This window comes from Pteropus medius, unplaced genomic scaffold (assembly GCF_902729225.1).
Source record: "Pteropus medius unplaced genomic scaffold, Ma_sr-lr_union100, whole genome shotgun sequence".
NCBI classification, from domain to species: Eukaryota; Metazoa; Chordata; class Mammalia; order Chiroptera; family Pteropodidae; genus Pteropus; species Pteropus medius.
In genome coordinates, this window is record NW_024346771.1 from 8,949,680 (window position 1) to 8,974,392 (window position 24,713).

Genomic DNA, 24,713 nt, shown 5'->3' on the forward strand with positions numbered 1-24,713 from the left:
CCAAGGACCTCGCCCAAGGTCACCCAGGTGACAGGCCATCAGGACTGGGATCGGGTGTGTTGATGGCAGAGCCTTTTCCCTGAAGCATGCCTGTGTGTGAGAGCTCTGTCGACATACTTGCATAATACTGACAAGACAAACTACACGTGCTGGTGCACTGTGGGCAGCATTATGCTTTCTCTGTCTGCCATTATTAGTACAGCACTGTTGGCTCCTAGCCCTCCTTTCTCTGAGGTAATGATGACCTCCATTATGTTTTATGTGGCATCAATTACCTAAAGCAGTAACTTGGAAAGTAAACAACCTGTAAGTCTTGGCTGGTGGGGGCAATTGCCTCCTGTTCTTGGGAACACTGTGATCCGGGCAGGAGGCCCTGCATCGGGTTCTGCTCGCTGGGCAGAGCCGCTCTGCGGAAGAACCTGGCGGGCACAGCACAGGGGGAGGCGAGCAGGGTGGGCTTGCTGCGGCATTGCCCGTGTGACAGCAGTGGGATCAATATTCCCCACGCCCCTACCCAGACAGTTGGAAGGGAACTCAGGGCTGTTAGCCACACAGCCCAGGGCAGCCCTTGTGGAATCACCCCTTCCTGGGGACATGTTCCAGCTTGGCTGCCTCCTGGCCGTGTGACCTTGGGTGGCCTTGGGCTGCTGGCTCACTTGCTTGGAGCTGTCGTGAGAGCCGTTGTGGGAGCTGTGCAGCTCCCAGTCCGGTGGCTGGTGCGTGGGCGGGGCTCTGTGCCGGAGAGCTCATTCACCGCTTGTTGTTTGGAAATGGCAGTCGTGGCTGGCACTTGAGTGCTTATTACATGCCAGGCTGAAGTACACTATTTCATTTAATCCTCACAACTGTTTTGCAAGGAACATTTCGCAGATGTAGAGAGTGAGATGCAGAGAGGTCCATGAGTTTGCTAGGACGTACATAGGGGAGTCTGACTCAACCCCACCCCTCTTGTTCAGGGCTAGGCGGCAGTCTGCTGAGTCTTCGCCACTCACTGCAGTGTTCCCTTGGGCACATCAGTACCTCCCTGAGCCTCGTTTTCCTCATCTCTAAAATGGGTAGTCATATTGTGCTTATGGGTTCCCAGAGTGGTCTCCCAGAGAGATGCTGGGCTGGAAGGAGCACTGTGTGTCTGACTTCATTGGCATGTGTTTGGTGTTCTATTTATTGGACAAAGATGGTTTTCCCCAAATGCGTACCTGATTGGCTTTTGGGGACCAGCCTGACACTGGATTAAAAAATACCAATCATTATTCCTGCGAGCATCTGTTACATGCTTGGAATAGTATGAACAGCACTCTTTCCTCTTCATTTTGTATTTTTTTCAAATTCACATGTAAGATATTCCTAGTTTAAAAAAAAATTGATGCTGATGATGTATATAATTTAAGAGAGAAAGGTTCTTCTTTATCCACTGTTAGATGCATATATTAGACTCGCAAATATAGGGGTATGTGTATAACATTTTAAAATAAAAGTAGGATTATACTGTGTACATATTATTCAGTACTTTTTTGGTGGGGTTGTTAAGTCACAGATGATGTGTATTTACAATACTGATGGGTATTGTCAAAATGCCCAATAGGCTGTTACAATATCTCCCACCTCTAGTATGTGTGTGGGCCCATTTCTCTATCTTTTGTCCTTGTGGGATATTAGCAATCTGTTAAACTTTTGCCAGTCTGACAGATGACACTGGCATTGCATTATTTGCATTTGGCATTTCTTTGACCATTAGGGAGGCTAAGTATCTTTTCATGCTCTTCCTGGTTTGGCTGCCTAGTTCTAGCTCTGTTATTTGCTTTAGGGAATTTATATCAAATTCTGCCACTATTACATACCAGTACTCTATAGGGGCTGATATACATGTGTATGTTTGTGTGCAAATTTGTTCAGGTAAACTGGTAGCTGGCCTGTTCTCAAGATTTTTCAGTCAAGTTGGGGAGCTATGACTTAGCCATCATGCAAGACAGCTGAGGGGCAAAGTTGCAAGGCGCTTAAAGAAGTTGGGAGGAAGGAATAGGTCAGCAGGAAGAGTGAATGTTATGTAAAAATTCAAATTTCAGTGTTTATAAATAAATTTATTGGAGCACAGCCATGCCCATTCATTCGCATCTTGTCTATGGCTGCTTCCTTGTAAAAATTGCAGAGCCAGGTAGTTATGACAGAGATCTTATTGATCCTCAAGGTTGAATATAGTTACTGCCTAGCCCATTATGGAGAAAGTTTACCAATGCCTGGGCTGGAAGATGTTAGCTGTTGAGGGTTGCATGAGGGAAGAGGGAGGAAACAGGTTTGTCAAGCACCTGCCTGGGCCAGGCACGGTGCATAGTGCTGTACCTGTGCATTTCATTTTCCTTGGGAAAGTTTTCTCTGCTATCTCTTATTCCCATCGCTATTCTTCCTCCATTTCTGTGTGGGGTGGAGGTAAGGAAGGGCAAAGGGATGGAGGCTGGGCACAGCCCAAGGTAGGGGTAGAGGGAAATTCCCACACCCTTTGGAATGGCTTCAGGGCCCTTTGGGCAGGACCTAAGAAGTCTCCTCTAGGTGGTGGCTAAGGTTTCCCCGTGAGCCTCAGTCAGGCTGAGGAGCCCGCATCCCTCCCTGCAGGCTAAAGCTGGAGTGCTAAACTGGATAGGGTCACCAGGGCTGGGCCGGCCACTGCTACTGGGGGTGGGGAGGAGAAGCCTGTGACCACCTCTCTATCTCCTGCTGCTACTGGCACTGGGCTCCTCTGGGCTGGACTGGTGGCCTCTTGTGGAGGGTTAGTTGACATAACCAAGTGCTGACCCAGGGCTCCTTCTTAGCTTTAAAAGGCCTTTAACAACTCCAAAGTAGAGGATGGGGCCAGGGATATTGGAAAGAATCGTCTGGCACGCTTTGGTGAGGCTGTGGAAAGGCCACCACCAGCTCGTAGGGACCCCTGCGCTTCCTACCAGTGCTCTCACTGCGGGGAGGTTTTGAGGTCCAGCCAAAGACCTCCAATGTGCCATCTCTGCTGGATGTATCTTTAATCTTCCAACAATCCTCTGCGTTAAGTACCAGTATTGTCCACTTTTTGGAGATGTGGAAACTGATGCTCAAAAATGGAGCCATTTGCCCAGTTGTAAGTGGTGGGTCTATATGTGAGCCCAGGCTCCAAACCTGGGTGCTGACCAGGTTCTCAAGGCAGTTTTAGGGGTACATAGAAGAACATTGGTAGTCGCATATCTATATAAATTTTACAAGTACTATATTTATGGTATATGATTATGATTTTCTATAGGTATGATACACACTTAAAAAATCAAGTTTAAAAAAGTGAGTTGACGAAATAAAATAGGCTCATCATGTTACCTGTTTTTAATTTCAGTGGCAAAATTGTGGAGTGGTGTGTGAATGAGTGGGGTGAATGCTACCCCTGCCAGCGTCTTGGGATGTCTTGTACCCAGCATATCACTGGCACAAAGCGGGTAGCGGTGGGGGTGTACAGTGACTGCTGAGCACTGGAACCCAACGGACCCTCCCTCTAAGATGGGGCTGGAGAGTTGGAAACACACAGCCAGAGTGCAATGCCAAATGACAACTGACTCCAGTATTCTTCCTCTCTCAACTACTGTGTGTGCGTATGATCGTGTGACAGAATTGTTTTAATTTCAGATCAATTGAATAATGCAGAGAATAAGAACAAATACTCGTGTGCCCAACACAGTTTTTTCAACCTTGCCAAATTTGCTTCTGATTCACCTTTTTCTAATCCTGTTGCCTTTCCTCCTCCCCAGAAGCAAAACCAGTGTTGTGAAATGGGTGTTGGTTTGAATCCCATGCACATTCTTCAATTTTTACTCCTTGCATAGTCAGTCCTAAAAATGAACAGTATTATTTTGCATGCCTTCAAACTTTATATAAACATACATACATGTATATATCATCATTTATCTTTTTTGTTTAATATTATAATATTTGTTTCTGAGATCTCTCCATTTTGATATGTGTCTCTAGAGTGTTCATTTTATGTGCTGTGTGCTATTCCATTCCAAGTCAAATAACAGAATCGACGTATCTCTTTTCCTGTCACTGGATATGTAGGTTGTTGACAGTTTCATATTTCCTGTAATGAGCAATTTTTGCCCATCCCCCTGTACACATCAAGAGCTTCATTACGACATGCTTCTAGAACTCAATTTACTTGCCTGAAGGGCTTGTACATCCTCAGTCTAAATCTTTTGGTAAACTCTTCTCCAAAATGGTTGTATCTGTATAATACTTCCATCAGCAATGCCTGAGTGCTTAGTCTCTACATTCTCATCAACATTTGATATTGTCAGACTGTCACCTTTGGATATAAAATAGGTTTTATTTTACTTTGCATTATCCTGCAGACTTGTAGAGACCAGTATCTTTTCACGTGTTGATTGACCATCTTCTGTTTCCATGGGGTGTCCATATGTCCCAGGTCAGTCCCACTTATAGGGACTATGTAATTATTAATAGCACCCTGGCATTTTCAAAAGTGTCTCACTATAAATTTTAACATAGTTTTCCTGCATAATGTAAAGTAGGGGTCTCCAACCCCTGCCTCAGACTGGTACCGGTCTGTGGTCTGTTAGGAGCTGGGCTGCACGGGTGAGCGAGCTGAAGCTTCATTTGTATTTGCAGCCGCTCCCCAGCGCTAGCATCACCTCTGCAGCTCCACCTTAGATCATCAGGTCTTAGATTCTCATAGGAGCACCGGTCCCTGGTGTCAAAACGGTTCGGGACCGCTGACATAAAGGACATAATTTTTCCTTTGTGTGTGTCTTTCTGGTTTAAGAACTCCTTTCCTACAACACAGTCATAAAGTAGTCTCATATTTTTCTTAGAAAAGTTAAAGTTTTGCTTTTATTTTCTGGCTTCTAATCATTTAGAATTAATTTATTACATATAGTGTCCATTATAGTTTTTTTCCATATGGAAAACCAATCATCCTGCACTCTTGAGAAGCTATCTTTTTTCTCACTGTCATAGATCAAGTTTCCAAGTATCTGAAAGTCTACTTGTGGCCTCTTTGTTCTTTTGCATTGGTCTATTTGTTCCCATGCCAAAAATGACATGGTTTTAGTTACTGTAACCTTATAGTATTTTCTGAATATTTTAAATTTCTAATAGTTTTTTAAATGGGGCAAACTAGTCATGGAGACTAGTTTATCAGGAGGAAATGAATATTAAACCTTACGCCACAGTATGGTTACCTATCCACATGGACTTCTAAGGTCCATCTTGGTTCAGAGAACTGAATCACGGGGCATTAAGGATTTGAATCTTGAAGGGGATGGTTTAGGTGTGTGGAAGAGGGTCATGAAATAAAATGAATATAAAGAAATTCAGAGAAATGTAACAGATGGACTCTAAATATTAGAACCAGAAGGGCCCTTTGAAGCAACTAGATACCATGCAGTGTAGTTTGACTAAGTGATCAGTCCTTGGAGTCAGAGAGACCCAGGTTTGATCTTCAATAAGATATTTCCTCTGTCTGGATCTTAATTTCTTCATCTATAAATTGAGATTGGTGAGAAGACTAAATGAAATCATACACATAGGGGCTTAGCAATGTCCTATCACATAGCTGGACAACAACTAACTGGTAGTTATTTGTTACTCTATTTCCTTAATTCGAAGACCAACTTTTTTTTTTCTTTTTCCACATTTCACCATTCTGAAATTAGAGCAGGCTTTATTATCATTTTCTGCAGTGATTTGTTTTTCCACCCAGATCATTGTTTAGAATGTAGGACAGTATTTTATAGACAAGAAAATGGAATCTTTGCTTTTTCTAAATCTAAGCTCACTTGGCAAGCTGAGTGGTTCATCCTCAGACTCATCTCCATTGCTAGTCCTAAAGGGAAGAAGGAAGGAGAAAAAAACCATCTTAACTTGGGATGGCGATGTTCGGGGTGCTTTTAATGCCACAGATGTAGGCAAACTTTATTCAGCGTGCAAAATGGGATCAGATGCTTTCCAGAAAGGAGTCGTTGAGAGCATCTTGTGGAACTACAGATACCCTCTGATCAGCATACGATGCCCACCAGGTAGGATGTGGCAAAGAATGTGGCAGGTTCTGGAAACAGATTTAGTTTTTCTGCTCCTGGTTCTGCCACTTAGTAGCTGTGCGAACTTGCTCGTCAGGTAACCTCTATGAGTCTCTTCTTTCTATCAGTGGGGCTCATAATGCTAAATACCCCCATTGACATGTTGTGAGATTTGGGGTGACTTAGTACCTGAGCAGACTTTGCCACCGGGTAAGTACCCAGTGGATGAAAGCTGTCAGTTATTGTTCCCTAGATGCATGCCTCTTGAGCCTTCCCACCTCCTTGCTATAGTTTTGCTTAGGAATACATTCTTATTCCCTCTTTCCCTCAGCTATCGAAATCCTGCTCATTTTTCAGAGTCCATCTCTAATGTTATCGCCTTGCTCAAACATTTTTTACCATTCCTCCTTCCCATTTCGGATGAGTGTTGCCCATCTGATAGCAGGAGTTTGTCTTTCCTGTGCTGTTCGATGTAACCTAGAAGAGTGTTAACCTTTTGAGGGCAGGAGTGTGTCTTACTGTAGCTAGTTCTGTAGTTCTAGCCCAAAGTAGTATTGCAAAGATTATGAAATCATGTTTAAGCTTTTGTTAAGTACCTACCATGCATCAAAAAGTAAAATGGTGAGCAAAACAGACACAGTCTGTGCTTTTACATAGCCCATGGCTCCCATCCATGCCCTGAGATGGTCTGGCTATGCCTATGTGCCTTAGGTCAATGCAGCTTTCATGACCTTGCTCTTCCGTTAGTGTGTGACCGTGAACTGTGGCCTTATGGATACTGCTGTGTAAGAGCAGGGTGGCTAGTGTGTGGGCACTGAGGTAGGCATGGGGAGGGAGGCTGGATGTCTGTCCTGCCTGAGGCCTGAGTCAGGGAGATGCGATGTGCCTGGGAGGGACTCTAGAGGGTGCCTCCAGGAGGAAGGGTTGAGGAAGGGAGATTCTGTGGGGAAGCTCATGTGTCAGGTCTCTGTTCCTGGTAGAGGAGGCCATGACCTTGAGCCTAAAGCCCCACTTAATGGAATTACTCTATATGGGACAGGAGATACTTCTTACTGGGCATAAGCTGAGGCTGCCCTGAGGAGCATGGGGTCAGTAGGCCCTGGAGTGCCCATAAACCCACATAATAACCACTTGGGCCTTGGGCCTCATGCCAGAGCCTGTACATTCTTCTTTGAGGAAGGTGGAGGACACTGGAAAAACCAGTTAGGGTATGAGAAGCTCCATTTTATGTTGCTGTCAAGGCAGTGTAGGCTCAGGAGCCTGGAAATGTATGTTAGAAAGTTCTGGCTTTTTCAGAAAGTTAGAGGTGTCGATTAGGTTAGCAAGACCCTTCTGTGAACTGAGTCTTCTGAACTGGCACGTGGGCAGGACAAGAGTTTGAGGTTTACGCCTCTTCCGTCTCACGTGATGTACCCAGCACATCATCCTGAGTAGAGCTGGGCCTTGGCGTGTGTGTTACATGTCCACCAGTCCTGTAAGGTGGGCCACTAAAAGCTAAGTGGAGGGGTCCCACCTTCCTGAGAAGGGAGCTTTGCGAGTGGGTATTTCTGGGCTTGACCAGTGTCATTTTCAGGCCTGGTGGGAGCTGTGGTGATGAGCTCCCTGACACACAGCACTGTGTCCATTCTGCCATCTTCATGTCCTAGGATTTGCACGGCATTTGGCCCATAGTTGTTGTTCAGCAAACATTTGGAATGAATGATTTAATTTCATATTTGCCCATTCTAGTATTCATATGTGTGTGTGTGTGCGGGGGGACACGTATTAGTTTCCTGTGATTGCTTTAACAAATTACTACAAATGTGTTGGCTTAAAACAACAGAAGGTTATCCTCCTGAAGTTCTGGAAGCTAGAAGTTGGAAATCCAGCAGGGCCATGCTCTCTCTGGGGGCTTTAAAGGTGAATCCGTGCTTTGTCTCTTCTAGCTTTTGGTGGCTCTAGGCAGTACTTAGCTTGAGATTGTATCGTTTTAATTTCGGCTCTCATGTTTACACAGCCTCCTCTTCTTTCTGTCTCCTCTGTGTGTCTCTTACAAGGACACTTGTCATTGGATTTAGGGATATTTGGGACAATCCAGGAAGATCTCATGTCAAGATTCTTAACTTAATTGTATCTGCAAATACTCTTTTTCCAACTATAATATAACATACATAGGTTCTGGTGATTAGGGTATAGATGTGGTTTTTTGGGGGGGACACCATTCAGCTCACTATAAGGGGTCTTAGTATTTTTCTAACCATTTCTCTTTTAGTTATTTTAGATAGTTAGCCATGGATTATAAAGATTTTAATATAGCTAGATTTTCCTTTTCCTCCATGATTTTAGGTTCAGAAAGCCCTTCCCTATACTGACTGTCCAACAAGTAGTCATTCATGTTAAAATGAAACCATAGGAAAATAGCTTTTTAATTCAGCGGTCACTTGTTTTGATGGCTGCTGTGATTTGAAGGTCTGCATTCTGAAAAAAATAGCTAATCTCTACATGAGAAAAATTTTATAGGCCTATACCCATAAACACATATGAGAGAGAGAAAGAGAATGAGAGAATATATAAAACCCAGGGAAATATGAGTAAGATCTGGGTCTGGTTGATTGTGTTGTGCCATGGTCAATTTCCTGGTACCACCACTGGGGGAAACTGGGGCTGGGTGCTCAGTACCTTTCTGTACTATTTTTATAATTTCTTATGAGTCTATCATTACTTAAAAAAATTCTTTAAAACAACTAATCAGATTTACCAATACCAGTGATTAAAGCATTTATTCTGTTATTTTAAAAACATCTTTTATTAAGTTATGATATATGCTAGGGTGTTTTAGAGTTGTGGTTAAACTTAACTTGGGAATAATTGACATTTAATATATGGTCTTCCCATCTAGAAACATAGTGTATCTCATTTATTCAAACTATATTTTATCTTCCAATGAAACGTGTAGTTTTCTTCAGGTTATTTATAAACATTTTAAAGTGTTTTGTTGTTATTATGGATGGATCTTTTTTCCATTTATATTCTTTAACCAGCTTGTGCTGGTTATATGTCACCAAATAGAATCCCCACACCCTTTCAAATACATGAAATTCTTTTAACTTGGGAAAATGCTTTTCATTCTGCAATTAGAGACAATGTTTAACAGGCTTTTATTCATTCCTTTAAACCTGCTCTCAGGAAGGGTATGGTCAATTGTTTAATGTGGAGTTAAGTAGCTGTGTTCTCTATCCGAGTGTATGGGGCACATTCTTTATAAAGAAATATGAAGTTATGTTTCATAAATTTAATGCTCAAGATATTTGTTGGATTCTCTTTCTTTGAAAATTGTAGAGGTGCTGTTTCTCACGGGGTCTTGTAGTGTGTTACCTGAGGTGCACTGGGCCCAACCAGGCAGGTGGACAAATGGGGGCATTCAGTTCAGATGGTGATTGGAGCTGGCTGTGAACTTTCTTCTCTGCTTTGCTCCTAGACCGTGAGGCTTGGCTGGGCACTGAGGAGGTTATGAAGGCCTCTTACTAGTGCCCCTAGTTTGAAAACACTCAGGTATGGGGACTGTACCATTAACCTTCTTCCAGGTCAGTCTTATGAAATTCGTCTGTTGGAGAATCGGAAGCTGGGAGACTTTCAAGATCTGAGCACAAAATATGTCAAGGTAAGTCTGTGAGGTGCTCTCCTTCCCTGTGGGGTTGGTTGGGGCCTCAGCACCCGGGCCTGCTGAGGGGGTTCAGGAATGACCTGGGGTTCGGGAAAAGCTCCAGAGGGAGAGCGAGCTCCTGTTCCCTGCAGCGTGTTGTCCAGGGGGACTAGGGCAGGCCGCCGGTGTTGAGTGCTGAAGTAGCATGGGCTGGTAGACTGGCAGACTCCGGGTTCCAGCCTGGCTTTGCCACTTCTGAACTTTTCTGAGCTTCCATTTGCTCATCTGCACAAAAAGTTTATAAATTAACCACGTACGCAAAGCACTTAATAATTGTGCTAAAAGAGTAGGCACTGTTATTCTTACCGTCGTTGGCATTGACCGGTTTCTCCTGAGGGTGTAGAGTGGCGCACGCTGAGAGCTGGGACAGGAAGCACCAGGAGGAGCGGCCTTAAAGGGCAAGGGGTGTGCCCAGGCTCAGAAGGTGGCGGGTAGGTTCCTCTTGGGTCCTTCTTGGCCCCACACTCATCTGTTCCCTGCCGGCCTCTGCTCCCCAGAGCATCATCCGCGTGGTTTTCCATGATCGCCGGCTGCAGTACACGGAGCACCAGCAGCTGGAGGGCTGGCGGTGGAGCCGGCCCGGGGACAGGATCTTGGACATCGGTGAGTTCCCCGGGCCAGGGCAGGCCCAAGACGCTCTAGCACACTGGGGTTCTTCTTGGATGCCGTCTGGATCAATGACTGTGCTGGGCATCTTAGCACACTCTTGTCTCGTGCAAAACCCTGTGGGAGCGGGCAGAGATGAACACACTGCTGGGCCTGCACTCAGGGAGTTCCCCTGTTGGTGGAAGAGAAAGGCAGGTGGAATTCAAAGACCTGCTGTCGGAGTTCCAGGGGAGGCTTCGCAGAAGGATCCTGCCTTAGAGAATTTTGATACATAATGAAGGGGAGGATGGGCATCACAGAGACGGGCAATGAAAATGGAATCTTGGGGTCTTTGGCACTCTCAACAGTCCTTTATCCACAGCCCTTAGGGCCAGATGGGTTTTGGACTTCAGAAGTTAGAAATTAGAATGACAATAGGGTACATAGACCCATAGCATCGGGCAAGGCCTCCAACAGGCAATCAAGCACAATAATCTTCTGCAGCAAAATAAAATGACTGTTTACACTAAATGGTATAAAGGCTGAATAGCTTCATGGCAATTCAAGTCAGGCTTTCTGCCAAAGGAGTTATGCAAAACTTAGTTTTCAGAACTTTTGGCATTTCAAATTGTGGTTAAGGAATTTGGACCTGTAATGAGAGTCCTTCCCTCAATATTTGGGAGTGGCTGACAATTGCACTTTTGTGTGTGTGTATGTGTGCACAGATATTCCACTGTCTGTTGGTATCTTGGACCCCAGGGCCAGCCCGACCCAGCTGAATGCAGTCGAGTTTTTGTGGGACCCTTCGAAGAGAGCCTCCGCATTCATTCAGGTAAGAAGGAGGGATGTTGCCCACTGTGGGGAGGCCGGAGCTTTGGGGTCCATTTTGCAGTTCCTCAAACCTAACGCCTCTGGCAGGGCCCTACTGGGCTTCTGTTCTCTGTTGCAGGGAAGGAGACCAAAGGGGGAGGAAGTGTGGAGTGTTGCTTAATCAGAGCTGGTTGGTCATAGGTTTGAGAAAAGGACTGGAATGTTTTAGAGTCCTGTGTGGGTTTTGCTTATGCATATGTATGCTTTTTATAAAATAAATATTTCCTGGCATGAACGATTTGAAGCAAAAAATTTTCCATTAATACTTTGTTATTAAAATAATTATTTAATTATTAAGCCCTCGACGAGAGTCCAGCTTTATGGTAAACATGACAGAAGATAGAGCTGGCTCAGGGCATGGCCATATGCTGTGCTTCATGGCTTATCCCCGGCTCTCACTTGCCGTGTGTCCCCTGTTTGAGTGTCTTAGTTTTCCCACTGGTCTTATAAATCAGATATTGGAAATAAAGCCATGGCCACAGTGCCTGGTCTATAGTAATCACTCAGTAGAAATTAGTGATTTTTTTTCATAATCACAATATTCTTATTGTATTTTAAAATTAGTATTACAATAGTATTGTATTATTATAATAATATTGTATTATTACAACAAACGGTATTATAATAATAAATAATTATCAAGTGCCTTCTGTGTAGCAGGTACTTACAGAAATACAGAAGTGGTTCCAGCCTTCTGGTCATGCTTCTGGCCTGGCCCGAGTAACCTGGACAGCAGGCCTTTAGGGACTGCTAGGTCCCCGCTCTGCAGTCTGTAGGATTTTCCAAGGCAGAGGTCTCTGAGGAGCTTGGGTGAGGCTACTGGGGTCAGTGGGCCTGGAGCAATAGTCAGGACATAGCCTGTAAGACCAGGCTATGTCCTTTGTGGGCATGGTGATGGGGAGGTTGTCAGCTCAATGGAGCATATGGCTCTGGGAGAGAGCAGGGAGGTTAAGGCAGGTCTGTACCTGACCAGGCAGGAAGGGAACCTCTATTTGGAAAGGAGCCCTTGGGGTGCCCTCACCCCCATCTCGCTACCTGCTCCATGTTTCCCCTTCCAGGTGCACTGTATCAGCACAGAGTTCACCCCGAGGAAGCACGGGGGTGAGAAGGGAGTGCCTTTTCGAGTGCAGATTGATACATTTAAGCAGAACGAGAATGGGGAGTACACCGAGCACTTGCACTCCGCCAGCTGCCAGATCAAGGTGTTCAAGGTAGGACAGCCTCATCATGCCCGCCTGCGGTCACATGCCCACTGATCCACTTGCGCTCATCCGCTCTGGACAGCGATGCCAAAACGGTCTCATGATTCCATGTGGAGGCCCAGCAAGGAGCTCGGCATCCCTTAGGAAGGAAGAAGCCCCAGCTTCTGCCTTCACTCCTGATGAGCACAGGCGTTGTGTCCTGGAATGGCAGCCTGCCCACTGTGGGCATCGAGTGTGGCACCTCCTTAGCTTTTATCATCACTGATGTCGGTGCTCTCCTCTGCTTTACAAAAATGATTGGATTTACACAAGTTTAGATTTTCGATTTCCTCTCAAAGAAACGCTTGGACTTTCTCATGAGGAAAGACAGGGGCTGTGCTATTTATCTCTCTAGCACCTTCCACAGAGCCTGGTGCACAGCAAGCACTTGGCAGTGACTTGGGAAGCATGCCAATCACCGCAGCTGTAGGAGAAGCAGACCCAGAGCTGATGGGTCTGTACATAGGAAACCACATAGCCGGGCTGCTGGCTCATTCGCAGTGATAAGATCTGGCCGCCTGAGGCCGTGGGCAGAGGATTCTGAGGCCTGGCTGGGCTCTGGATGGGATGCTTTGGTCAGTTAGTGATGCTGCCTGGGTGAGAGGGAGAGGTGGTGGCAGGAGCGTGAGTGTCTTTCCCGACAGAGCAGCAGCAGCCTTTAGATACCTGCCTGCTTCAGAATCCTTTCTGAAGCCTTGAAATTAACCTCCAAAGGAGGCTGAGCTTCTTCATTCTGTCTCCTGTTGCTGCTGTAACAAATTACCACACAGTTAGTGGCTTAAAACTACACACATTTATTGTCTTTCAGTGCTGAAGCTCAGAGTCTGAAATGGGTCTCACTGGGCTAAAGTCAAGGTGTCAGCAGCCTGCATTCCTTTCTGGAGGTTCTAGGGGAGAATCTCCTTACTGGTCTTTTCCAGCTTCTTCAGGCCTCCGCATTCCTTGGCTTGTGGCCTCTCTCTCCATCTTTAGAGCCAGCGAGAAGGGACTAAATCCTTTCCACACTGCATCACTCTTCCCCTCTTCTCCCTCGTTCTTCCACTTTTAAGGGCCCTGTGATTACCTTGGGCCCACTGGGATGATCCAGGATAATCTTCCCACTTAATCTCACATTGTTAGCAGTCTTAATTCCATGCAACCTTACCCCTTTTGCTGTGGAAGGTAACATCCTCCCAGGTCCTGCGGGTTAGGACTAGTTCTTTGCTGAACTCAGGGCAGTGATATTACAGCCTCTGGTCTTACTGCCCGCTCCCGGATCTCGTGATTCTGGCTCAAGTGGACGTCTCTACAGCCGTGCTGCTGGTGGCCTTTCCCAGTCCTCCAGGGACACCTCCCTCCCCGTCAGGTACAGACCACATCTACCCTAGGTAGCGGTTCATTTCCCCATCCAGGGACGTCCAGTGTAATCCACTGCTCTAGCAGTGTGTGCCCTGGGGCTCAGACACCATGCTGGGTAGCAAGACAGGGGATCAAGGTGGGGTTTCTATGCCCGTGGAGTGCCCAGTCCTCCGCATGGCCTCCATTAGCTCCCCTTGCTGCACCTCGAGGCAGAAGCTCAGCAGTGAGGGCCTTGCCCACCAGGCTCCTTGACCATGCACCAGGTGTTAATTGGGGGACTGGGCCCAAAGCTGCCATGTCCGAGTGATCCGAGGAAGACCGTGTCACCTCCTGCAGGGGAGTAGGTGCCCCTGTCTCTGGGAACTGGCTCCTCAGAATGCCTGAGGAAGCATGGCCACCCATCTACCCATGTCTGTTCACAGAGGCAGGTCAAATAGGTATTTGGAAGCACTAGCCAAACTGTCTATCACTCTCCCACCTTTAGTCACCCCAGCTCCTGGGAAGCCCCCAGCTTCCTGGAGTTATGCCCTGGGCTCTGTGCGGGGTATCAGGACCTCTGAAATGGAAAGCAGGGTCCCTCTCTGACCAGCTAGCTCCCCACAGGTGTTCCTGGGGCTGAGTGCCATCCCCCGCACAGGCTTGGCCTGCAGTTATGCCACCTTGCTTTGTGGCTTCAGAGCCTCTTCTCAGGAACAGGAGCTTAGAGGTGGAGTAGGTGATGGGTATGGTGGCTTCATGCCTGGCTCTCCTACTGAATACTGACATTGTCATTCATGTCCCTATACGCCCCCCCGCTGCAAACCAGCCTCTGTCCAGTGTGGGCATCATTCTGAGCACTGTTTCCTAAAATCTCTTGAGCTGGGAGTTAAAAGCCGTGCCCTGAGGAAGGTGTACACAGGATAATTCTTGAAGGTGCCCTTGAGCTTGAGAATGAATTTTGTTCACTGACTGCTCACCACGTGTGTTCTGTTGTGTACATAGTAAAACTGCTCAGTCCTGGGGCTGCTTGGGGTCTTGATATCTGAACTCGCCAACCCTGCTGTGAACTTCCAGGAGGTGAGAGTCCAGAGGTTCCCATCAGCCAGCCTGCTGGGGCCAGCCCAGTGGTGGTGCATACCTGGGCTCTCTCATCTGGATTCTGTACCTCGTCAGCACTTGGTTCCTCTTTAGTCTCGATGAATCACTTGAGCCTCAGTTTCCTCACCTATAAATGAGGGGAATAATAGTACCTGTGGGGTCCAGATACCTGTAAGTTCCTCGGGTTGGCTGGTGATCCGGATAGGCTCTTACCCTGTGAACGGAGCATGAGCTGGGAGCAACAGGGGTCCTAGGTGTTGGTTGTATGGAGGCCTTCGTGGTGTGGCCGGGACCTCACAGCCTGCAAGCACAGACCAAACCCTGACCAGCAGCCCCTACTCTTCTGGTTCCCTTCGCTCTCCATGGGTAACCCCAGGAATGCACTGGGATTTGCTCTGGTGCCTGACCTCACGTAGGGAAGGATTTCAAACAGCAGGGCCACATGTTTGATGACTGGGAAGCAAGAGAGATACTAACTGGTCTGCGAGGTCCTCCCTTGGCTTCTGCACCCTGGGTAAGGCAGGAGTTTGCCAGCTTTGGGGGCTGCTACTCAGCCCTGGATCTTCCATCACTGTCCACTTTGGACTAATTGGACCCCTGTGCTCTGCATTTGTAGCCAAAGGGAGCTGACCGGAAACAAAAGACGGACCGGGAGAAGATGGAGAAGAGAACTGCCCAAGAGAAGGAGAAGTACCAGCCGTCCTATGAAACCACCATTCTCACCGAGGTGAGCTGGCCGGGTACTGGGTGAGCCTCCCAGGGCCTTCTGCCAGCAGTGGGCCAGTGGCGCTGTCGGGCTAGAGTCTTCAGAAATTGCCCACCTTGGGTGAATGCTTCTTTTGAGAGTGAGCACCCATTAAATTGTGGTGTATTCCTGGGTCTGGAGCTGTGTTCATCTGATAAGGCCCAGCAGCCGGGAAGGTGTTTCAGAAATAGCTTAACTCTTAGCTGCCATTTGCACTTTTCAAAATTAGGGTATTACTTTTTCTAATAGGTAATAGGTCCAAATTTCAAAGGTATCAGAACATATCTCTCCCAACACTGTCCCAACCTCTCAGTTTCTCTTCTTAGGGCAGCCGGCATCTCTGGTTCCTCCAACTTTCTCTGCAAATAAAGCTAATTCATACAATTTTTTTTTTTTTTTTTTTACACCAACAGCATACATAGGTACACTGTTCTGCAATATCTGTTCATAAAGAGTTTTCTAGTTCTTTATCTAGCTGCATCGCCTTTGTTGTGTGGATGGCCTGTTTGTGGATCCTTGGTTGTTTCCAGGCTCTTGCCTTTTCAGACAGGGCGCTGTGAATAACCTTGTGCAAAAGAAGTTCTGTACATGGGAAGAATGTCTGCAGGGTTCCATTCTTGGAGTGGGACTTCGGGGTCAGAGGATGTGAGCACTTGCTATTTTGTTGTTTGGATAGATATTGTAATACATTTTCTGTTAACCCTGATGCCAACACCCACCTGCTCCAACCATCCTACTGTCCAGGGTACTTCTGAGATGCTCATTATCATAGGCCCTTTTTTCTCCTGTCATCACAGGTCTCTGCTGGTGCCGCCTCTTTTACCTGGCTGTTTTTTTTTTTTTTTTTTTTTTTAAAACAACGATTCCCTGCTGCGTTCTGCAATCAGGCCAGCTCATAGGTGTCGATGTTTGGTCACTGAATAACTTGACTTGCCCAGAAGGCCCTCTACAGAGGCGTAAGGCCCAGAAGTGTCCATAGCGGAGTTCAGGCTGTGATAAGGGTGAGGCCTAGGCACAGAGCATCTTAAGAGGTCAGCGGCCTGGTTCTTGGTTCATGAGCTGTGTGTGCGTGCGTGCATATGTAATAAGCCATATACTGAACAGTATTTGCAACAAGACAGTATAGAAGCTAATTTTGTAGCACAGACAAATGTATACTGGAATTTTATCTGAGGATAATAGTGGGCAGAGAGCCCTAATGCATGACGAATGCTGCCCCCACCCATACTTTGGCAACAAAGCCGTGCCAGCACCACACCATGTGGATTCGAGCTCAGATCAGTGAATTTTTTCCAGGACTAGTTCCTGCCTGTGCTGGTGACGCCTCCGCGTTGCCCTCCATGCTCCCATTCCCCTTCCCAGCTGAGCCTCAGCCTCTCCGCCCCTGACTCTCCTGTGATTTCCTCGGTGGTGGAGAGGTATGTCTGCTTCATGCAATAGCCATCCAAGCCCTTGTCACAGTGTGGTGTGGTTGGTTGAAATCCCCACCTGGTCCATGACCTTGGAAGGTGACGGCTCCCCTTGTATCAGCTCATCAGCTTTCCTCCTCCAGGATTTACACTGCCAAATTCCAGTCCATGCTCAAACCACAGGTAAATATTTACCAACCCTGTGGTTCGGTGGGTGACAGTAAATCTTTAGGAGTGTTTCAAATTAGCCCTCTCCAAGGATGTGTCATCACAGGGAAGGGAGGAAGTGAATACTTTGTTCACTGGCTTCCCCCAACAGGCCAAACCCGTATGTCTTTGCTTTATTTGGGACACTTTCACTTGTGTTCGTTTTTGGCTTCTGCAAAAGCAGTTCCTTGAGGTCGAGGATCACATCTTCATGTTTCTGTGTCTCCCTTAGCTCCTAGCAAAATGTCTGCAGTGTAACAAATACTCAGGATTGTATTGAAGAGCAGCTGCTCTTGATGAATGTGAAAGTGCCTCTTCTGTCCACTGAGCCCCTCAGCAGATTCTGTTTTCAAATAACACAAGTTTTAATACCGAACTTCACTGATGATTTTTTGTTTGGAAGTTGTCTGTGCTCCCTATTTCATGCGTTTACACCCATGTATCTGCACCAAGAAAATTTATTTGTGAGCAACTGGCCTGTTGTGTTTTTCTCTCTCTTGTGGGCCCAAGAATCATGTCGCTAATGATGTTTCACTCTTCGGTTTGACTGCTAAGAGGCTCACAGAGACACATGTCATGCTTTGCTTGTACCGAGTAAGACCTAATGAGTCTCCACTGCTATATCTGATTCTTTGGTGTGGCCCTAGTAACCCACCTATCCTGGGTCATGCAGACACTGGGTAAATGTAGGTTGGGTGTTGAAGGATTGGTGGTTTCACACATTGGCTTCAGTGGATGTTTGCTTGGGAAGGCCTGAGGCGCCTGGAGTCCGCATCTCAGCAGATCCAGCTCCTCCTGAGTGTCACTGCCCTTAAGTCACCACTGTCCTGTGCTCTCTTCCCGCAGTGCTCTCCATGGCCCGACATGGCCTACCAGGTGAACAGCGCTCCATCCCCAAGCTACAACGGCTCTCCAAACAGCTTCAGCCTAGGAGAAGGGTATGTGTCATCTCTCTCCCTTTGGGCTCCCTGGAATGGTGATGGGCGTGGGTTCCTTTCCTGGTCTTCCTCTCTGTGTCTTTTCTCCTTTTGTAGCCTGGCATCGATTTGGGTTTCAGGGTGGCTAACTGGTGTTGTATTTATAACCATTTTTAGCTTTTGTACAGCTTTTTGTGTGTAAATTCACTTATAAATGTTGTCAACTAGGGCAGCAGCCCAGAGCCCACCCTTCCCTTCTCCCTCTAGTAAAGGTAGGGCTGGCCTGCGGGGTATCAGGCTGCCGGGCAGAATGACCTGCCTCCGAGACAGGTACGGCCTTGGAGGTGGGCGTTTGGGTGGCTGCAGTAGTTGCCAGGGCCTTCTTGGATCTTTCTGCAGCCCTCGTGCACATTCACTGGGTAGTGTGGGTCAGCTTAGGATCTTCCTTGGCCTGGGTTTCAGGGCTTCTAACACAGAAGTGGCCTCACTGTTGGTCATCCAGCCTCACTGCTGGTTATCACAGGCTGTGCTGACTCCAAGGTAACAGGAGTGCAGGGGCTGGTAGAGAGCCGTCCATCCCGTTCCAAGCTGTGTGGCACAGGGCCCATGGCGTCACTGCACATTCTGCTCCTGGGGGCTGGGGGAGTTAGGGACAATGCCAGGCGGGTTCAACAGCTGAGTGTGCGGGTTCCTCAAAGCCCATGCTTGGCTGGCAGAGAACTTTACTAATGGGAAAGCAGGACATGCACTTGATTTACAAGGTGAGAAAAGTCCTGTGTGTGTGTGTGTGTGTGTGTCGGGTGGGTGGGTCGCGGGGGGAGTAGGAGACAGAAGAGGTCATATTTAGATTCAGGCACACCCAGTTTTAGATCTTCACCATTTGGGAGTAAGTTTGTTGACCACCCTTAGCCTCAGTTTCTCCACCGTAAAGGGAGTAGGAATTCCATGCAGGGTCAGGGGAACGTGTGTGGAACACGCAGTGCTCCACAGACACTTGATGGAGTTCAGCTGTTTTTACTGACCACTGGTCTGAAGATCATCCCTGTGAGGGTCTTTTTTTCTTATTATGGTAAAATATACATAATGTAAAATTTCCCACTGTAACGTTTTTCAGTGGATAGTTCAGTGGCATAAAGTACATTCATGTTTTATCGTCACCAGTGTCTATGTGGGAGAGTCATCTTCAAATGTTAGCTTTCTCTCAACTTAAAAACCCAGGTGCTGGGCCTGTGCCCCCCGATGAGTGAGCCCTGAGGAAGGCTGGTAGGGTGGGCCTCCCCGTGGGGAAAAACCATAACAATGGTTTTCTCGCAGATGATGGAAAACTGTGAGTGCTTGTTCATTGCACAGTAATTCCCCGAGGGGTGCCTCTGCCCTCTCCTGTTGCCACAGAGGAATGTGTTCAGCTGCCCCTTTGGCCGCTGCTATCTAACGCGGCCACCGTGGGCACTGCCAGGGACGCCCTCGTCCATTGCCCCTCCCTCGGGCTGAGGCTGGGCTGGGAACTCCCAGGGGAAGGGAATACTGACCAAAACAAGCTGAGAGCCAGGGGATGGAGGGGTCATTGCTGGCCAGGAGAGTGTAGCTAATCAGAACTTCCTGTCCACACTGAAGAGTTAATTAGAGATTTGGAGGGATTGGACGGTGGCCCTGCCTTTATTCCTTTGACTCTGGAAATTCCCGTTTAAAACAAGCGTAGAGCCGAGGGAAGTAGAAGCAGTGGGCAGATGAGGAGACCTTCACCAGCCCCAGAAGGCGCTCGCCCTCACCACCTTGTTCTCTTTGCAGCAACAGCTCGCCGGCCCACCCCCACCTGGCAGAGGCCCTGCCCGTGAGCAGTGACGTAAGTGTCTGCGGGGTTCTCTGGTGGCCTGCCTCTGCGCAGACCCCGAGTTGTCATTTCAAGGCCTCCTCTCTCTGCCTGCAGCACCTGCTCCCGTCAGCATCGATCCAGGACGCCCAGCAGTGGCTCCACCGCAACAGGTTCTCACAGTTCTGCCGGCTCTTTGCTAGCTTCTCAGGTAAGTGTCCCTAGATTGTATTTAAAATCTGCAGAGACCTTGGAAACACTGAGCAAGGCCAGTCACCTTCCAGCACTTGCCCTCAGTGCCTGGGGCTGTGGTTCTGTTTGGGGACTTAAAGTAATGTGAGTCACTTACACTTGCTGGCCTTGGCCAAGTGCTAAGATTAGAGGCCCCTAGAAGTTTCCAGTCGAGTGTGGTTTGAAGGGAGGCCCTTCTGAGTACCTTTATCAAGACTTCTGGGGCGGGCTTTTGTCTGCCTGGGTACGGTCCCTTAGCTAAGCAGGCCAGTGCATATTAAACAAGCCTCCTTGGCATTTGTCCTACCAAAATGATGCTCATCACGTCTCCAGAGCCATGACCTGGAAGGTGGAAGTGAAGCCACAGGTGAGAAGGGAAAGCTGGTTATTCCTTCTTAAAAGGTTTTTGAAGCTCTTACTGATGGGTCTATCAGGCAGAAGCCTTTAGCCAGCGACTGTGGTATGCCAGGATAAACTGTGCGATGAGCCTTGCCACTAAGTAGAGTCAATCCAGGGTGATAGGGAGTAACGATCTGACCAAAACTGGAGAAGTGGCTCTCAAGGACATCTGTGGCCACTAAGTAGAGTCAGTCCAGGGTGACAGGGAGTAAAGACCTAACCAAAACCGGAGGAGTGGCTCTCAAGGACATCTATGGCAATGTTTTAGGGGCAGAAGGTATGAGGAGGGTCAGACAGGGTCCCTGTCCTCAAGGAGCTTGCATCTTTGAGTCAGTGCAGACATATAAACCTCCCACTTCAATATAGTGTGACACGTTTGATAGGCAGGCTCAGAAGAGGGACTTGACCTGTCCTGGACAGGGGAGGAGGGAAGAGAGTTGGCTATGGTCTTGAGTAGAGTGGTCAGGGTAGATCTTAGTGAGAAGGTGTCATGAGCAAAGGCTGGAATGAGGCGAGCAAGTGAGCCAAGTGGTTACTGGGGTTACAGATGGAAAGTGCAAAGGCTGCAAGGTGTGGCCATGGAGCAGAGGACCCAGGTGACTGAGGCTGAGTGGACCAGTGGAGGAGGGGAGGTCAGAGAGGCATTGGGCTCTGGTGGGACAGTGGAGGGACTTTGGGTTTTACTCCCAATGGAAAGGGAGCCGTTGAGCCAACAGAATATATTACAGAATATATATACAGAATAATATATTAACTGTGGTAGGAAAAAAGAGATGGAAATTGCGGCTCTACGCCATGTGGCTGTTGGTCAGTTTTCAGCAGAAGGCTGATATCATACTTGTACCTTTGAGAGAATCCACATGGTCACAAGGCTCTAGTGCAGCGGTCACCAACCTTTTTAGCATCAGGGACCGGTGTTCCTATGAGAATCTAATGCCTGATGATCTGAGGTGGAGCTGAGGCAGTGATGCTAGCGCTCGGGAGAGGCTGCAAATACAAATGAAGCTTTGCTTGCCCATGGCTCACCTCTTGGTGTATGGCCCAGTTCCTAACAGGCTATGGACCAGCACTGGTCCCTGGCCTGGGGGTTGGGGACTCTTGCTCTAGGGGACTCCTTGACCTTTGAGGAAAAGACTGCATCCACATACAAGGATATTTATAGAGACGTATTCAAAATAGCCCCAAGTTGGGGGCACCCATCAGCAGAGAGTAAATACACAAATTGTGGTATATTTATGCAATGAATAATATCTAATAATGGGCATGAATGGTTTATAATAGGAAGAAACCCTTAAACTGACCTTGGAGGCATAGAAGAGTACATACTGTTCAATTGCATTTACATGAATTTCAGAAAACAAGCAAAACTCATCTGTACTGTAAGAAGTCAGGAAAGTGGTTTCCCAGAGCTGGAGGAGGGGCTGGTGCTAGGGGTCCAAGGGATTCTGGGAGTTTCTGCCTCTTGGTAAGCGTGCATGGGTGCATTCAAATGGCTGCGTCTGGTGAGCTGTGTATTCTTATATGACAAGTGCACGTGTAATCAAAACCACATGCCCATAAGGGATATGCACATACATTATATCCCAATAAAAAGCACAGAGGGAGGCGTGGGCAGGCACAGGCTTCTGTAAAAACCCATCTGTTGTACTGAGTTTTGTGAATGTCAGTTGTTTAGCTTCTGAAATCTCTTGGGCTGTGATGTAATGTTTAGTTCTTTGCTGTTTCTCTCTCCACGGAGTGTCTGGTGCCCACTGAAGGTGAGGCTGGCTCTTCCCTGTCCCTTGTCCCTGACCCCTGGTGCAGGGTCTGCAAGTGCTTGGGGATGGTGCCTTTTCTTTGTGTCTCACATAACGGGCAGCCCCACTTACCTGCCCAGGTGCTGACTTGCTGAAGATGTCTCGCGATGATTTGGTCCAGATCTGTGGCCCTGCGGATGGGATCCGGCTCTTCAATGCCATCAAAGGCAGGTGGGTGTCAGTTTCCACCTAGAGGCAGGGTGTGGCAGAAAACCGGTAATGGGGCTCCTCTGTTACAAGTATTGGAGGAGGTACAGTGAGGGGGCACGGGCCTGGTGGTAGCCAGGGAGTGAGTGAGTCGCTGTGACTGAGATGCAGCCGGCTGCAACATAGCCTGCCTGAACGCCCCTCCCTCTTCTCACTTTGACGAGAGCCTCGGCCTCTGTGTCTCGGCCCTTTAGCCACTTCCAGTTTGCCAGACACTTGCATGGGTCTGGGGCTTCAAGCAGCCTCTTCCTGCAAGGAAGCTGTGGGCTGGTTAGGCTACTCAACCTCATGCAGTAAGTTTCAGGGAAGATCATAGAGCAGTGCTGTATCTGATGGAACCTCCTGCCATGGTGAGAATGCCCTGCGGTGCACTGTTCTATACCGTAGCCCAGCTAGCGATGACCGTGGGGCACTTGATCTGGGGCTAATGTGACTGACAAACTGAGTTTTAAATGAACTCTACTGAATTAAATTATAATAACTGTACATGGACAGCACAGTTTTAGAGTAAGAGAGAGCATCTGAGTTTGAGGCCCACATCTGCCTCTTTGGAGCTTTGCAGTTGGGCGAAAGCCCTTAATCCCATGAGCCTTAGTTTCCTCATCCGTAGAATGAGGGTGGTGGTCCTTGCTCCCTCCTACACGGTGTGAGGGTGAAACAAGTTATTTGTATAAAGTTCTGATAATGGTGCCTGATACAGAGTAAGCCATCCTGAAAATGCCTCATATCTTGAGATTTGTGTTCTGGGCAAAGCCCCGTCTTAACTTGGCTGAGATTCTGCTCCTGCCCCCACCACGAAAGGCATTTTGCACCCCCATAGCCTTCTTTCTTTCTCCTGAGTCCTTTCCAGCACTATGTCTACCCTGTGTTCTGGAACATTCTAGAATAACAGAGCTTGATCCCCCATATCTGCTATTAATTTCCTCTCTTGCCAGGAATGTGAGGCCGAAGATGACCATTTATGTCTGTCAGGAGCTAGAGCAGAACCAAGTGCCTCTACAGCAGAAGCGAGATGGCAGTGGAGACAGCAGTCTGTGTGGTGAGTTGTGAGGGGCCCTTTCCACCAGGGCCGGTTACAGGGCAGCAGAGGAACGGAAGAAACAACCCAGGTCTTCCCACTGAGGATGTTTTCTCTGTTTTGCTTCACTCTGGTTTCTTGCAGGATAAGTTTTGCTAAACTTCATCTTGGGATTGAAATGTTTAGGACAGAAGGCATCTTCCAGGATATCTCATCCAGTTTACTTATTTTATACCTGGGAAACAAGCCCACAAAGGGAGTGTGTCCCCCAAAGCTTGTGGTAGAACTGGGAATTGCGACTTCTGGTTCCCAGGAGGGTGACAAGTGGCACTCAAGATTTGTAACCCTGGGAGTACTGTCTCCTGTGATTTTTCCCCTGCTGGGTGAGCCTTTGCCATTTGGTTTGGTTGCTGCACGAGGGCTAAAAAGTGCAGCTAAAGGGTCTCGAAACACCTCAGAGACGTGTAACTTGGGTTGGCAGTTTGATGAATGAGAGGACACAAGTTTTGGGGTCAGCTGTCCTTGAATACCAGTGCTGGCCATGCCACCTAGTGGCCCAGTGGCCTTGGACAGGGTACCAGGGCCTGTGCATCAGCTTCCATGTGTGTGAAATGAAGATAGCAACCCCTACCCTGCAGAGATGTGACGTTTCAGTTAGACGACAGACACATATAGAGCTCCATAATTCTGAGTGTCCGTGAGTGCCAAGAGATTGATGAACCCCGGTCTCGACGTGCATGGTCAGTGCCTTGTGTATCGTCTGCAGAGAGAACACCCTGTTTGCTTCTTTGCAGGTCCCTCCGCTTTGGTAAGAATGCTCGACAAGTCCCTGTCTTAAGGGCTTTCCATGAATTCACTTATTTGTTTCCCATAGTAGCAACTGTTGCTAATATTGTTTCACTGTGGGGGAAACTTACCCACGAAGCAGTTGACTGGTCTAAGATGATAATGTTGTAAGTGGCAGAGCTAGGATCCAAATATCTGGACCCTGGCAGCTGGCTTCTGAGCCCTCAGTCTGGCCTCGGTATATTTCTGGTGAAGGTCCAGGTCTTCCCCCTGCTTTTCAGCTATCTGCCTGCAAAGGACAGAGACTACGTGCCGTGGTCTCCCACATACATGGAAAGGGCAGCCTAGTAC

At 47.8% G+C, this 24,713-nt stretch overlaps 1 protein-coding gene across 1 annotated transcript in view; it reads left to right on the forward strand.

Annotated features, from left to right (window-relative positions):
* The window catches only part of TFCP2L1 (transcription factor CP2 like 1), a 49,506-nt gene that overhangs the window by 16,318 nt on the left and 8,475 nt on the right, over positions 1-24,713 (forward strand). Inside the window, exons 3-12 of the mRNA XM_039876518.1 lie at positions 9,608-9,684; positions 10,224-10,329; positions 11,037-11,143; positions 12,240-12,392; positions 15,454-15,564; positions 18,045-18,136; positions 19,904-19,958; positions 20,043-20,136; positions 22,432-22,522; positions 23,494-23,597. Coding sequence (XP_039732452.1) covers positions 9,608-9,684; positions 10,224-10,329; positions 11,037-11,143; positions 12,240-12,392; positions 15,454-15,564; positions 18,045-18,136; positions 19,904-19,958; positions 20,043-20,136; positions 22,432-22,522; positions 23,494-23,597 — 990 coding nt within the window. The remainder of the gene's footprint in view (positions 1-9,607; positions 9,685-10,223; positions 10,330-11,036; positions 11,144-12,239; positions 12,393-15,453; positions 15,565-18,044; positions 18,137-19,903; positions 19,959-20,042; positions 20,137-22,431; positions 22,523-23,493; positions 23,598-24,713) is intronic.